This window comes from Oratosquilla oratoria, chromosome 20, assembly GCF_046742065.1.
Source record: "Oratosquilla oratoria isolate Oo_2021 chromosome 20, ASM4674206v1, whole genome shotgun sequence".
Lineage (NCBI taxonomy): Eukaryota > Metazoa > Arthropoda > Malacostraca > Stomatopoda > Squillidae > Oratosquilla > Oratosquilla oratoria.
The window spans coordinates 36,131,240-36,148,739 of NC_134796.1; the positions used below are offsets into that span (position 1 = coordinate 36,131,240).

General features: G+C 39.1%; 1 protein-coding gene across 1 annotated transcript in view; it reads right to left on the reverse strand.

Annotated features, from left to right (window-relative positions):
- The window catches only part of LOC143036061 (soluble guanylate cyclase 89Da-like), a 55,012-nt gene that overhangs the window by 15,429 nt on the left and 22,083 nt on the right, over positions 1–17,500 (reverse strand). Inside the window, exons 2-3 of the mRNA XM_076203317.1 lie at positions 2,191–2,363; positions 475–591 (exon numbers count right to left, since the gene is read on the reverse strand). Of these exons, the coding sequence (XP_076059432.1) occupies positions 475–591; positions 2,191–2,363 (290 nt within the window). The remainder of the gene's footprint in view (positions 1–474; positions 592–2,190; positions 2,364–17,500) is intronic.

Sequence of the window (17,500 nt, forward strand, 5' to 3'; positions counted from 1 at the left end):
ACAGCGGTGACTCATGAAGACAGAGGGTATGAGTTCCTCAAGGAATCTAATGTTCCTGTGTTACGTGGCTGGCCGAGGCTGGCATTGCACGTGTGTTTCCTCAAGGAGGCCTTGTCCCACCCGTGGTAGACCCTGGCACTGGATAGTCATCTTTGGTGGCCTCACAGGGTTAGTCTTAGGCTGGTGAGCTGCACGTGCGTTTCTTCAAAAGGGGTTTGTGATCATCATAGGGCTGAGGATGGGCGAGTTGTATCCCATGGAACCGCTTTTAGGTCAGTAAGGTCGTGGGACGGCAGAGAAGAGGTGAGGACGGGAGTGGACAAGAAGTGAGGATTGGGAGTGAGGACTATTCCTAACAGGTAGCAATAGATGATGCAAGTTGTTTTACAAGGGGTTTGGACCTACATAAATGTAGTCACTTGTTATGACCAACATGAAGGGGATTGTGACTTGCTATGACTTGTTGTGACTGACCTGAAACGCATCTGGGAGTGCAGGTTGTCGACCTCACTCAGAAACTCGCAGAAGTGACGCCCAGTTACCCGGATCAGTTTGTCGTACCCGTAGTTGCTGAAGAATCTGACGAAACACCTGAAGAAATGGGTAGTGATATAGTATTGGTACCTAGACAGGGCAACGTAAGGCCCTGTTCACACTAGCGATTTGAACAGCGCGGAAACCACGACGGTACCGCAGAGTTAAGGAACAACTGCGTGGTTGTGTATGAACGCCTCAATTGGCTTACAATGTAAATGAACCGCCTCGATCCAAAACGCGGCGGTTGAAACCACTAGTGTGAACAGGGCCTTAGCTGTGGCGGGGGGAAAGAACCCTTCGTCCATGTGGTGCTGAGATGAAAGGGGCTGTAAATGGGTTTTATATGTATGTAGCGGGTGTATGTTTTGACTTGAAAACTACCCTTCCCCTTATAACAAGGAGGACAAGGAAACTCCTCACAGATATATGAGGCGTCCAGAAACATAGGGGCATCCCATCAACTTCTACTGGTTTCGAGTGAAGCACGGATCTTGAGAAGCGTAAGCCTTTTATATATATATGTATATAAATTTATATATATACTGTATATACATATATATATATATATACATATATATATATGTACATATGTAACTTGTTAACCCACTGTCGGAGAAAAGAAATCAGAAATACTAATTATCTGTATATTTCGACCACTGACTGTGATCGTCTTCAGCAGAATCTGCTGAAGAGGACCACAGTCAGTGGTCGAAATATACAGATAATTAGTATATCTGATTTCTTTTCTCCGACAGTGGGTTAACAAGTTTCATTTTACCAATGTGCTATTACATTACGCTGTGCTAATATATATATATATATATATATATATATATATATATATATATATATATATATACATGTATATATATATGCATATTATATGTGTATATATATATGTATGTATATATATATATATATATATATATATATATATATATATACATATATACATACATATCAGTGTTTAACTCCAAACCAGTGAAAGTGGCGGGATGCCCCTCTGTTTCTTGACGCCTATAAGGTTCACGAGGATCCATGCCGTCATTATGATAGTCTTCATAGATATATAAAGGGTCGTTTTAATGGCGGCGTGAACCATCGGGAACCCTGTAGATAGACAAGATTCCACCGAATATATTTAATGAGGTGGCATCGAAGGTGTATCTCAATACAGACTATTGTGTGAGAAGAAAGAAGTGCTATACTATCTAAAGAACCACATGAAACAAAAGCGTTTGTTAAACGCGGAGAAAATCACCGGAAAGAAAGTGATATATATATATATATATATATATATATATATATATATATATATATATATATATATATATATATATATATATATATATATATATATATATATATATGAATAAGTGAATAAGTGAATAAATAAATATATAGATAAATGAAGTTTAAAAGAAAGAAAAGAAAAATATAGAATATGATATTCACTGGAGTACATAACACGTGCATCCACGCAAATAAACTACTCATCGAAAGGAATAAACTGACAAAAATATGGAAACACAAGATACAGAACTTTGCGGGAGAGTCTTGCGACTCATCCAAGAGTTTGCGAGAGGCCGCTGTCCAGTAGTGGAATTGGAACAGCCGCACCGCAGACGCTCTCTGAAACCCATCAGTACCCACCTGCCGAAGAACATGAGATGGTCCTCCTTGTCTCCTTTGCCGACAATGGCGGAGCACGAACTGGCGAGGGTGATGAGTATGTTGTCATCGTACTGCAAGTGCGTGCTGAACACAGTGGTCTTGCATCCAGCGTGTTCCAGTATCCGCTCCCAGATATCCTCGCCGTACTCGCACTGCAAGAGAAGAAGGCAACGTGAGCTTGTCAGCGCTGGAGTTGGTGAGGAGTTTACTTTTTTTTCGCACCTAGCGAGAGTGGGGGACGAGTGAGGAAATGTAGTGATTATTCCCCATAAGACAAGTTCTTCTACAGGAAGAGAAACTTGTATATAAATACATGCATAATATATATATATATATACATATATATATATATTTTTTCAACCACATTAACTTTTTACCTTTAATTCCATGTCATCACGAACGAGACTGAAAATGCGCTCGTCGGAGACATATACGGAAACTGGATTAAGATCTGCACTGGGGACCATTCAGTGTGTGTGAATATGTATGTGTGTATATATATATATATATATATATATATATATATATATATATATATATTAGCCTTATACCAATATCAAAGAGAAGTATATCATGAAATATAAAATCAACAAAAGAGATGGAACAGAGACTACTGGTATATGAGAATAAAATATTGAGACGAATTATCGGACCACTTTTTGATAAAAATGAGATTAGACAAAGAAAACGGCACAATAATGAGCTGAGAGAAATAACTAACCAAGAGAAAATAATAGATGTTATATATAGAACCAATGTTGAGATAGGTTGAGCATGTGGCGCGTATGTAAGACCATAGGATTCCAAAACGAGTAATAATGGGTAGAATACCTGGAAGAAGACCCAGAGGTAGACCTCGAATGAGATGGATGGACGGTCTGAATGTCGAGTTGGACAAAAGAGGAATAGATAAAACAACATGAGGTTCAAGATCCAACGGATTAAGTATGTATGTATATATATATATATATATATATATATATATATATATATATATATATATATATATGTACATACATACATGTATATATATATATATATATATATATGTATATGTATATATATGTATATATAGCAGAGAGGGACTATGTCGTGACACATAGGTAAAATGAAAAATCCCACTGTCGGAGAAAGCAAACGGATGAAGAATAGAATTAACTGTATATTTCGACCACTTTCTGTAGTCCTCTACAGCAGATAGTTACATGGTGTACAAGTTATGTAGTCGATACAAAGGGATACAAAGGGAACATGATAAGATGGCTCAAGTAACTCTGCCTTGGTAGCGATTGCTGTCTTGGGTAAAAGTTTTTTAATTGATAATGTTGTTAAACAATCTAATGACCATTGTCCCTTCGATGGATTATAATTTGGGTAATTTTTAATTAATGATGACTCAATGATCTTCCTCTGGAAACTGCACTTAGAGTTGTAGATGATTTCTGTTGTCTCTCAATTTATGCGATGGTTTTTTCATGGTATGTATATTTCACGAAGTTCTTATGTTTTTTAATTCTTCTTTTGAGGTCTCTTCCCGTTTGGCCCCAATAAACTTGTTTATAATCTCTACAAGGTTGTAAAATCTTTGGCTGTCATCCGTCTTAACTCTATGGACATGGACGGATGACAGCCAAGGAGTTTACAAAATACCTTGTAGAGATTGTGAACAAGTTTATTGGGGCCAAACGGGAAGAGACCTCAAAAGAAGAATAAAAGAACATAAGAACTCCGTGAAATGTACACAAGAAAACTCTGCAGTATTTCTACACACAAGGAAAAACCATCGCAAAAATTGGGAGAAAGCAGAAATTATCTACAACTGTAAGTGCAGTCTAAAGGACAATGGTCATCATATTGTTTAACAATATTAGCAATTTTTTTTTCAATGTACATAAGAGACCTTTTGGATATTTGAGTTTGATGAAAGTCTCTGATATGTTGTAATTCAAGATCTAGAAATCCTTTACTACATATACAAAATGCTGAGGAAGAAAGCTATTGTAATACCTGTTTTATTTCTGTCATTATGTCCTGAATAAAAGTGTGTGTAGTCTTCTTTATTGGTGGGTTTCCAGTATACTGAAAATTTCACATTTTTATCTATTCTATGGATAATTGTAGTCCCCTTTCTGGAGTGTTAGCAAATTTATACATGGAAATACTGGAAACAGAAGAGTACATGACAATAGTGGGTAGGAATAGCAAATGGTTTAGGTATGTTGATGACATACTTATAATTGTGCCTAATGATACAGATATTAACAACAAACTCAAGAGATCAAACAGTGTAAATGAAAATATACAATTTACTCCAGAAAATGAAAATAACGGGAAATTACATTTTTAGACACAATTATCCATAGAATAGATAAAAATGTGAATTTTTTAGTATACCGGAAACCCACCAATAAAGAAGAGTACATACACTTTTATTCAGGACATAATGACAGAACTAAAACAGGTATTATAATAGGTTTCTTCCTCAGAGCATTTCGCATATGCAGTAAAGAATTTCTAGATCTTGAATTACAACATATCACAGAGACTTTCATCAAACTCAAATATCCAAAAGGTCTCTTATGTAGATTGAAAAAGAAAGCCAAAGAAATAATTAACAAAAATAAAAATTAGAATGAAAATAAAAATGATAATAAATGTAATAATGAAACCAGATACATTTTAGTACCAAAATCTAATATCAATTCACACTTAGACACTTTTCTCCTGAAAGCGGGCATTAAAATAGCCAGGAAATCAGGTAACAAAGTAGGACATTTGATCACACATTGGGTCACACATAGGTACATTAATCCCACCAACGAAAACAGCATTGTTTATAAAATCCCGTGTAAAAGCTGTCCCTCTTCATATTTTGGTGAATTTGGTCGCGGACTTAATAAATGAATAAATGAATATAGAAATAACGTAAAAGCCCATAGATCATCTAACTCCATAGTAATGCATGTGGATAAGCATGGCCACCTTCCAGATTGGAACAGCACAACCATATTAAATAAAGGATCATCCAAGAAACTGAGGAAGACAATTGAGGCAGCATACATTAACATCAGTAACAACATTAACCATAGAGAAGGGTTTATATGTCTAGCAAAAGCCACAAGCTTATTAATAATAAAAGAATACGCAAATTAAATAACAAGCTCTCTGAAGCGTCCCATGAGATGACCCGTCTATGTATAAATTCCCATGTTATGTTTGAGTTGTTAGCATTGTGATCAAGACCCTGCGGGTCGAAACGTTAAAGCATAGAATATTCCCAATACTCCTCGTCTGCTTCCTCCACCTTCAGTCTTATTTGTCATAATATAGTCAATATATACATATATATATATATATACACACATATATAAATATATGTATATATATACATATATTATATATATATTATATATATACATATATATATGTATATATATACATATATGTATATACATATATACATATATGTATGTATGTATATATATATACATATATATATATATATATATCTATATATATATATATATATATATATATATATATATAGATATATATATAAATATATTTATAAATATATATATAGTGAGATTATAGGTCGTGAGTCCTGGACACCGCCCTTGTGGCCCCATACAGCAAGGGGGAGGTGGGTGGGGGTGGGGAGTCGTGACGCAAAACAGAATCAATGAGGAGAGGGGAAGCAAAAATGGGGGAAGGGGGGAAGGGAGAAAAAGGGGAAGGAGGAAGTGGGAAAGGGGGGAGGGTGGGGAAGAGGGGAGAAGGGAGGTCCAAAGGGGATCAAAGCAAACCAACGGAATTTAAAGGCGCATTCACTCTTCTGTCCAACACGTGTATGTATGTATGTATGTATGTATGTATGTATGTATGTATGTATGTATGTATGTATGTATGTATGTATGTATGTATGTATGTATGTATGTATGTATGTATGTGTATATGTATGTATGTATGTATGTATGTATGTATGTATGTATGTATGTATGTATGTATGTATGTATGTATGTATGTATGTACGTATGTATGTATGTATGTATGTATGTATGTATGTATGTATGTATGTATGAGCGTATGTATGTATATGTGTATGTATGTATGTATGTATGTATGTATGTATGTATGTATGTATGTATGTATGTATGTAGGTAGGTATGTACGTATGTATGTATGTACGTATGTATGTATTCATGTATGCATGTACACAAACTTGCGTGCACGTAAGGTGAAATAGAGCGAGCCTGGTGTTGACAACAGAAATCGAGCGATTGCATTTAAATGGCCGTCGCCGTCGCCGCCGCAACCTGACCCCTTAAGTGCCTCCTGCCCGAACCAACTCGTTCCAATGCCAAAGCAACGGCCTCCTCCTCCTCCTCCTCCTCCTCCTCCTCCTCCTCCTCCTCCTCCTCCTCCTCCTCCTCCTCCTCCTCCTCTTCCTCCTCCTAATCCTCCTCGTCCTCCTTCTCCTATTTCTCTTCCTTCTCTTCTCCTCCTTGTCCTCCTCCTCTTCCATCTCCTTTTCTTTCTTCTTCTCCTCCTCCTCCTACTCCTCCTCTTCTTCCTCGTCCTCGTCCTCCTTCTCCTACTTCTCTTCCTTCACTTCTTCCCCTCCTCCTCCTTGTTCTACTTCTCTTCCCTCTCCCCATCTTTCTTCTTCTCCTCCTCCTCCTCGTCTTCCTTCTTCTACTTCTCTTCCCTCTCTTCTCCTCCTCCTCCTCGTCTTCCTTCTCCTACTTCTTTTCTTTTTCTTTTCCTCCACCTCTTCCCTCTTCTCTTCTTTCTTCTTCTCTCCCTCCTCTTCATCCTCCTTCTCGTCCTCCCTCTCCTACTTCTTTTCATTCTCTTCTCCTTCTCATCCTTGTCCTCCTCCTCTTCCCTCTCCTCTTCTTTCTCCTCCTCCTCCTCTTCTTAATGAAAGGACCAATAGGTTTGTTGTTGTTGGTCTGTGCATGTAACTACTGCTCTTATTCTTCCACCTCTGCATCCTCCTCCTCCTCCTCCTCTCCCCCTCCTCTTCCTACTGCTCTTTTACTTCCTCATCCTCTTCTTCTTCCTCTTCTTCTTCCTCCCCTTCTCTTTTTACTTCCTCTTCTTCCTCCTCCTCTTCTTCTTCCTCCTCTTTTCCTTCTACTCCTCCTCCTCTTTCTCCTCGTCTTCCTCCTCTTCCTCTTCCTCCTCGTCCTCATCCTCCTCTTCCTACTCCTCCTCCTCCTCCTAGAGTTGGCCACCCAAGTTGTCGGACAACGTCACTCCTCAGTCAATTTGCCTGGTGCCTGGTACAGCCTGCGATTTACAGCCTGGTGGTGGCACACTAGGCTAGCATGCTACTTACTTTTGCTACTTCGTTTGAGTAGAAACGACTTCGGTTACAATATTCTAGACTTCCGTAAGAACATCTCAACAATGTGTCTAACATTCGTATTTTAGGTTTAACTTCTCTTAGTTCGTCATTCAGCTTCTCACTGTATGACGCAAGAGTAATTTGACATTTGGAAATTTGAAAAACAAAAGATCGTAACCAAAGTCGTTTCTACTCAAACGAAGTAGCAAAAGCAAGTAGCATGCTAGCGAGAAATGTCTAGTGTGCCGCCACCTTCAGCCCTCCGTGTCTTGTGTGTCCATATCTTAAGCACAGACTGAAAATCCATCTCGCCAAGATCAATTAAGAACATATGAATGGGGGAGAGTGAAAGAGACCATAAGGCCTACACTAGGCAGTTCCATGTCCCTTAGCACCTGTCATCCCTATACATAAAGTTATCTTCTTTTAAAACAACCAACTGTTTCAGCGCTCACTATATGGTTACTAAGTCTATTGCATGCGTTAACCCATCTGTTGGTAAACCATTTCTAGGTTATTCCCTTTTTAAACCTAAATTTCTCCAATCGAAATCCATTACTACGAGTACTGCCCTGCTGTCTTAATATGGTGACCTTGCCTGCAGCACCCTGGTTAAAGTCTCTTAATATTACCAATATCTTTACTATGTGCCACCATGGTGATTAGGTCATTACGCATTTGTTTCAATTTGGATTTTTCAGATCAGGATTGTTGGCTGTAGGCTGTTCGCGGTGTCATTCGAAAACTTCGGGTCTGGCTCACTGTGGCTCAAAATAATGTAAGGAAAGTCAGAAGCTTATGGGAGTAAAGAAAACCTCAGCATTATGACTACCGATGTGAAACGCGGGCGGGGAAGCTTTTAATTAACATTGAAAGGCTGGCAGTTTTATGAATCGAACTGTTTACAAATGGGTCTAAAAATTCGATGCTCAAAGGAATGGGGAAGGTCTTTTCTTGATTCTGATGGAGTGGCGGGGAGGATTACCCCTGCTGAATGCTATCACCTGTTGGAGGGAAGATGGTGATAGTAAAGAGCCTACGCCAGGGGTTGAATAACTACGGCCGAAGCCGTCGCCTTTGCCCCATTATAGACTTTGGGGACTGATAGGGTAGGTAATAGTCATTGCTGGGAATAGGAAAAAAGTGTGGTACTCGAGCCCACAACTAAGCGAATGCAAGACCATAACGCTTCCAGTGACGTCACCAGTGCACAATACGTTAAAACATAAGAACACAAGAAAATAAGACCAAAAGATAAAAGACTGCAAGAGACCATATGGTCTTCATTAGGTAGTTCCATGTCCCTTACCACCTGTCATCCCTATCCATAGAATGATCTAATCTTCTCTTAAAACAACCAATTGTTTCAGCGCTCACTACATAGATACTAAGTCTATTCCATTCGTTAACCATTCTGTTGGTAAACCAGTTCTTGCCTATTTCCTTTTTTAAACCTAAATTTATCCGATTTAATGAAGCGGCCTTGCTGTGGATGTGCTGTGTCTTGCGACACTGCCTCTGACCCAGGGCAGTGGACAAGGTGCAGGGACAGTGCTAAGATAAGAGGGAGGGTGAAGGGGGGTGGAGTGTATTTAGGGATGGAATGGGTGGGAATGGTTTTATGCCTTTTTCTTTTTAGCTACCTCCCTTGTAAGGGGGAAAAAGCCTTGGTATATGTATGTATGTACTACAAATCTTGCCCTGCTGTCCTAATATGATGACTTCACCTACATCACCCATGTTAAAGCCCTCGACTCATTTGAATACCCCTATTAGATCACCTCACACTCTGTCTTTCCAGAGAATTTAAATTAAGTTACCTAAGTCTATCTTCGTAAGGTAAATTGCTGAGCTCACGTATCGTTTTGCTCACTCTCTTATGTACTGATTCTAGTGAATTAATATCCATTCTATAGGACGGAGACCAAAACTGTACCCCATAGTCATTCATAAACCTTTGTAGAAATACCTGCGTTCATAATCGCTGCCAAAGGTGGCCCGAGAGAATGCTTCCTTGTGCTGGTTGCGCGCCTTTAACCAGAATAAGTAAAATATTTACATCTTGGCGGTTGAAGAACTCAAACTCTCTCAGACAAAGGAGCGCAAGTATCATGTCGGCATGCTCCGCATTTGATGATGTCAAAGACAATAAGACTCGAAGAGAAACCCACATCGGATCTATGGACCGACGAAGAAGCTGGATGGCAGTTCTAAGAGAGAAGGAGTATTTCTTTGGTAATAACCAGAGCTTCTATCCTATCCTGGGGGGATGCCATCGCGACGATGAGGTGAAGTCATAGAAGGAAGGAAATAGACAAGAACTGGTTCACCAACAGAATGGTTAACGAATAGAACGGACTTGGAAATCATGTAGTGAGCCCTGAAACAATAATTGGTTATTTTAAGAGGCGATGAGATAATTTCATGGATAGAGATAACAGGTGGTAAGAGACATGGAACTGCCTAGCGTAGGCTTTGTGATTTCTTGCAGTCTTCCCCATGCTTATGTTCTTATGTTCTTAAGATTTGAGGAGGGTAGAAGAAAGGAGTTATAGTTGAATTTGAGAGTGACCAGAGCTTCACTGAATGAAAACGAATCGTCAATTCAAGACAGATTGTTGAGTGACTCCTCCCTGAATACATTGACTGCATGGGATGCATGCAAGCAGCACCTACTACCTGGGGGAGAAGGGGGGCATGGCGTATGGGGAGGAGGGGAAAAGAAAAGCTCCCTGGCTCGAGAGATATAAATGGTAATCTCCCTCCCCCCCGTACTATGCCCCCCTCCCCTCCCCTCCTCTCCCCTCCCCTTCCCCTCCTCTCCCCACTATTCGGATCATTATTGCGTGATACATGGACGCAGGGGGAAAATTAGAAAACAGACCCCCTCTACCCCTCTCCCCCTCGTCCCCTCTAATATCTACCCCTCTCTCCCCTTTACCCCTCTGCCCCCTCTTCCCATTTCCCCCCTCCCCCCTCACCCCCTTACCCCCTCTACTCTCTCTACCTCTTCTATTCCCTCTACCCTTCTCCCTCCTCCCCACCTCTCCCTACTCTTCCCCTCCACCCCCCTGGCCCTGTACCCCCTCTATCCCTTCTATCCCTTCTCCCCGTCTCCTTTCTATTCCCTCTCCCCCTTTCTCCCCTCTCTTCCCCTCTCCCTTTCTCTCCCCTCTACCCCTCTTCCCCACTCTCCCCTCTCTTCCCTCTCTCCCCTTTCTCCCCCTCTCTCCTCACTCTCCCCTTCTCTCCCTCACCTCCTCTCCCCCTCTCCCCTCTCTCCTCACTCTACCCCTCTCTCCCTCCCCTCTGCTCGTCCACTCATTACCAGAGCCATTTCGTCTCAGCGTGCGCTCAGTGACTTGGACAAGACGTATGTACAGGTATCTACGTTTTACAGAACGTATACATATGTCACTGGTGAACTGGCTAGCGTCTGGGCGTGCCAACTCAACGGAACAGAGGTCGGGCAAACCACCGATGAGAGTTTCATCCAAGACAATTCTAGTCATCTGGAGGAGTCTGTCCTGTCCGGACCAAAATCCCACAGCGACAACAGCACCGTAAAGACTCCCACCATGGTGAAAAATTAATTGATAGGTTGATAAATAGATAGATAATCAAACAAATAATTGATAGATTCATATATTGATAAATAGATAAATAGATAAATAATTGAATAATTAAATGAATAGATGAATAAATGAATAAATGAATAAATGAATAAATGAATAAATGAATAAATGAATAAATGAATAAATGAATAAATGAATGAATAAATGAATAAATGAATAAATGAATGAATAAATAAAATAATACAAAAATAGGTAACCAAATATAAAAATTCATGAATAAACAAAGAGAGGAGTAATAAATGAATTGACAAATGAATAGATAGATGAATAAATAAACAAATGAATGAATTAACAAATGAATAAGTAGATAAATAAAATATTATATAAATAAAAATGAATAAATAAACAAATAAATGAATAAATGAATAAATAGATTAATTAATTAGAATAAATAAACAAATAAATGAATAAATGAATCAATAGATTAATTAATTAATTAATTAATTAATTAATGCATAAAGATATGAACATATGAATAAATGAATAAATAGATAAACAATGAATAAGTAACTACGTAAATTAGTCACATAAAACAGGCTAGATAGTGAATACCTTGCAGGTCTAATGACAATAAAAGCTACGATTGGCGTAAAAATTGGCTGATTAATTATGTATATATGTAATTCTCCTGTACTATTATACATCCATTTTTCTTGTATTTAGTGTACTTAATGTAACCTTCGTTTAGGACTGAGTACCTGCTTGGTTGGTAAGACACTTGGGACAAAATATCACGAGGTTGTGACACCCTTAACAATGTACTTAATTTGTTTAAACACGGCGGACGGAATTTGTAAAGTTTCATCTCATCTACTGTTTTTTTTTTCCTAACCTAACCTAACCTTACCTAACCAAACCTGACCTAACGTAACGTAACGTAACGTAACGTAACGTAACCTGACCTAACCTAACCTTACCTAACCTAACCTAACCTTACCTAACTTAACCTAACGTAACGTGACGTAACAACTTGACCTAACCTAACCTGACCTTACCTAACCTAACCTGACCTAACCTAACCTGACCTAACCTAATCTAACCTAACCTAACCTAACCTAACCTAACCTAACCCAACCCAACCTAACCTAACCTAACCTAACCTAACCTAACCTAACCTAACCTAACCTAACCTAACCTAACCTAACCTAATCTAACCTAACCTAACCTAACCTAACCTAACCTAACCTAACCTAACCTAACCTAACCTAACCTAACCTAACCTAATAATACATATGCAAAAAATTCTCAAATTGCACGCCGGATAACCATGTCACTTTTTGAAGCCCTTGGAAACTTTTGTTCACTAATCTCGTCTCTGCACCCTAGATTTTTACCGTTTTGATCTTTTATCCTAAGAAAACATACCTTGATTTTCTCACACAAATGAGTTTCTATCAGGTAAGACTGAATAGTCGATATAGAGTTTGTCTTTGAATTAGAGCAGTGGTTCCCAAACTTTTTTCAGTTTGTTAACCCAATTTAACATGCCACATTAAGTACGTTACCCCTTTCACAAAATATTGTCAACATTGTTATATACGGTTAAATTAAAGCACTAGAGGTATTTTCGTTTATTTATTGCATTTGACGATTGTGCATCTCTATTGACTATTGCCAAAGATGTCAAGAGCATCAGTAGGATGGATGGAGCTGCATGCTTGAAGCTAGTTGAGGAATTCTTGGCTCCGTGGTTGAAAGTACCAGCCCATCCAATGCCCCCGATTTTTTTTTAAATTACCCCCACGGGGTAATTTACTCCCAGTTTGGGAACCACTGGGGTAGGGGGGTACCTTTGCACCTAAAGGGCACTGAATAACTCTGCCACAGGGACTCGAACCCTTGGCAAGGACACTGCCATTATGTCACACAAGATATTCAAATTTAATGTGTATTAAATGGGACTCTGTATCGAAAAAAGATAAGCAGAGTATAAAGAAAACAAAAAGTATTTCATTGCAATCCATACCTAGAAATGCGTAATATTCTTTAAGCAGGCAACATCCTCAACAAAGCAAATGAAATCGTTTTGTTTTGATTCCTATATTTAGTCTTTAATACTCACTTTCACCATTGTTGAGACCGAATTAGAAATCAAACGAATAGAACATTTTGTCTCTAATCTGCCTTCGAGTTTGATGCAGTTTGCTTGGCGTTAAACTGCAAATCTCTTCTGCATTTCGATGCGTTTCATACATTCTTACTGGGCCGTCGCCATGACCTACACTTGACCATATCCTACTTTGACCCTCATGTGAATAAAACAGACTAGCCCTTGGCCAGAGCGCAATATATACGAAGTTCCTCGCTTTGAAAATGGACTTTGATATTATTGTGATTCCATGGCCTTTGAACTGTCGATATCCTACATCTCCACTTTGACCCTGAGCTAAATAAAAACGAATTTCCTCCCTTTGACATAGCCCTTCGCGCGAAGACTCGAGATCAGACAGGTGTCATAAAATTTCTCGAGGGATCTTACCCCTCCTAACCTCACCATCAACCCCACCCCCTTCCCCGTCCCTCCCTCTCACGGGAGTAGGACGCGGGATGCAGTCCTGACGAGCACGCAGGTGTTCCTCACTGTCACGGCTGCCTGTGCGTCACTCGGATGCCCTAGATGCTTAGAAGGTTATGAAGTCAAGTTTTCCTGCTTATGGGCTTCTGCCAATATCCTCCTCAGCGAAGAGCTGAGGAGGATGTTGGCATATATATATATATATATATATATATGTATATATATATATATATATATATATATATATACATATATATATATATATATATATATACATATATATATATATATATATACATATATATATATATATATATATATATATATATATATATATTGAAGAGTTAAACACCATGTGAGGACGGAGCCTTTATTTGTATGACGGTTCGTTCATTACAGCCTTTTCAAGTACATTGAAAAAGCTGTAATGAGCGAAACGTCGTACAAATAAAGGCTCCGTCCTCACATGGTATCTAACTCGTCAGTCTTGTCGGCAACTGCTACTTTTATGAATATATATATATATATATATATATATATATATATATATATATATATACACATATATATGTGTGTGTGTGTGTGTGTGTGTGTGTGTGTGTATATATATGTATGTTATATATATATATTTATTCATATATATATATATATGTATATATATATATATATATATACATATATATATATATATATACATACATATGCAAGCAATCACATCACCGTGATACAAAAATGCAAAATAACCACAGGAGAAAGGAAACTTGTAGACAGTAAGTACTTTCGTATATTACATCTTCAGAAGATGTAATATACGAAAGTACTTACTGTCTACAAGTTTCCTTTCTCTTGTGGTTATTTTGCATATATATACAGTATATATATATATATATATATATTTATAAATATATACATATATGCGCGCGCGTGTGTATATATATGTATATATGTGTTTATATATATGTGTATATATATGTGTGCGCGCGTGTGTATATATATGTATATATATGTGTATATGTATATATATGTGTATATATATATATATGCGTATATATATATGCGTATATATATATGCATATATATATATATATATATATATATATATATACATATACACAAACGTCGTACAGATAAAGTTTCCGTCCTCAAATGGTATTTAACTCGTCATTCTTGTCGGCAACTGCTACTTTCATGAATATATATATATATATATATATATATATATATATATTTATATATATATATCCTATATACATATATGATATATACATATATATATATATACATATATATACAAATTATATATATACACACTCACACACATATATATATATATATTTATATATATATATACATATATATATATACATATATATATAGATGTATATATATATATTGTCGTGTGCCGGTAGCTTAATGATGCGCTGATGGCGTAATCAGAAGCGTGCTGGTCTCACATTTGTTTAGTTTTGGTTTCGAATCCAGAAATTTTCCCCCGATTCTCAGCAATGACCTGGCTCATCAGTCCAAATGTATATGGCAAAGGTAACGGCTTCGGCCGCAGCTACTCGCTTCCTGACTTAGGCTCTCTCCTTCTTCTTCTCGTGGCTCACGACAGTACAATAAGACAGGGAGCACAAGCAACTAGGAAATTTGAAATTTGATATTCCTGGAAAAACATCGAAAACGCCATTTGGCTAAGCGAGTCATTAGTGCTATGGACAATGACAAACCTTCAAAGCACTTTCTGACATGACCTGCACCATTATGCACTACACTGCCAATATATGTGATATTTTCCAATTTTTTAATGCTTACGTACAAAGGATTTACAAAGGATTACAAAGGCGGAGCATGCCGACAGGAGACCTTTTGATCCATATCTAGGTCGGATGCCCCCCCCCCAAAAAAAAAAAAATCATATTCATAATACATACATACATACATATACCAAGGCTTTTTCCCCCTTCCAAGGGCGGTAGCCAAAAAGGGAAAGGCATAAAAACACTCCCACCCATTTCATCCCTAAATACACTCCACACCCCTCCCACCCTTCCTCTCATCTGAGCACCTCCTGGATGACGGGTCATCCCTGCACCCTGCCCACCGCCCTGGGTCAGAAGCAGTGTCGCAAGACACAGTACATCCACAGCAAGGCCGCTTCATTTAATCGGCGACCCCCCCTCTCCGTCCCCCTTTGCATATAAGGAGAGGACGGGGAGAAATCCCTTCGGGCTGCGTCAAAATTTACTCACACATACTACCCCACCCCCCACCCCCGCCCATTCCTCCTCATGCAGTCACAACATCATCCATATACAACCATTCTCCACTCACCTCTGTCTTCCGTCCTCTCCCTTCCTTCCTCAACAGACATTCCCCTCTTCCCCAAAGCCCCCTTCACCCCATCCATCCACCTCATCCTAGGACGTCCCCTCATGTTCACTCCCTCCACATCTGCCTTCCATACCTCTTTTACTAGTCTTTCTTCACTCATTCTTTCCATGTGTCCAAACCATCCTAATATTCTTTCATCAACCCTATCTCCCAAATCCTTTTTCACCCTGTTCTCCTCCTCACCTCCTCATTTCTCACTCTATCCAGCCTAGTAACCCCCACCATACTTCTCAGACACCTCATCTCAAACACATTCAAACTCCTTCTCTCTTCTTCTCTTATGTTCCACGTTTCTGCCCCATACAATGCTGTTGGCACAATCACTCCTTCATACAGTCTCCTCTTCGCATCCATTCCCAAATGTCTATTTCTCATTACACTCTTTAAACCACCAAGGCATTTACTCGCTTCTCTCAATCTACATTCTACCTCCACCTTCACTCCACCTTTTCCTGCTACACTTGCACCCAAGTATCTAAAACTATCCACTTCCTCCAGTCGCTCTCCCTTAATGTTCACTTCCAGTCTACTGCCACTTTCACCCCTTGTACATCTCATCACCTTACTTTTACCCACATTTATCTTTAGCTTTCTTCTATCACATACTCTCCCAAACTCTGCCACCAGCTTCCTCAATCCCTCCTCTGACCCTGCCACAAGCGCAGTGTCGTCTGCAAACAACAGCTGGCTCACCTCCCACTTTTCTCCATTTTCTTTAACCATCTCCAATCCCTGACTCACTACCCTAGCATTCACCTCTCGCACCACCCCATCCATGTATAAGTTGAACAGCCAGGGCGACATAACACATCCTTGACGAAGTCCCACCTTTACTTCAAACCACTCACTCTCTCCATTTCCAATCCTAACACATGCTCTACTACTCACATAAAAACTCTTGACAGCTCCCAAAAGCTTTCCTCCTATCCCATAAATCTGCATAACCTCCCACAGTGCCTTTCTGTCTACCCTATCATAAGCCTTTTCCAGATCCATAAAAGCCCAAAAAACATCCTTCCCCTTTCCTATAGCTTTCTCACATATCTGTCTTACCACAAAGATCTGATCTACACAACCTCTACCCGTCCTAAATCCACACTGTTCCTCACCAATTACTCCTTCTGTTCCTCTCCTAATCCTCTCAATTAAGATTCTCCCATAAGCCTTCCCTACTACACTCAACAGGCTAATCCCTCTGAAATTACTACATTCACACTTGTCCCCTTTTCCCTTGTAAAGAGGAACTATACAGGCACTACTCCAGTCCTCCGGTACTCTACCCTCTCTCCAGCAAACATTAAATAATCTCACCAACCAGTCCACCATCACTGAACCTCCCTTTTTCAGACATTCTGCATGACATCCATCCAGACCAGGTGCCTTACCTGCTTT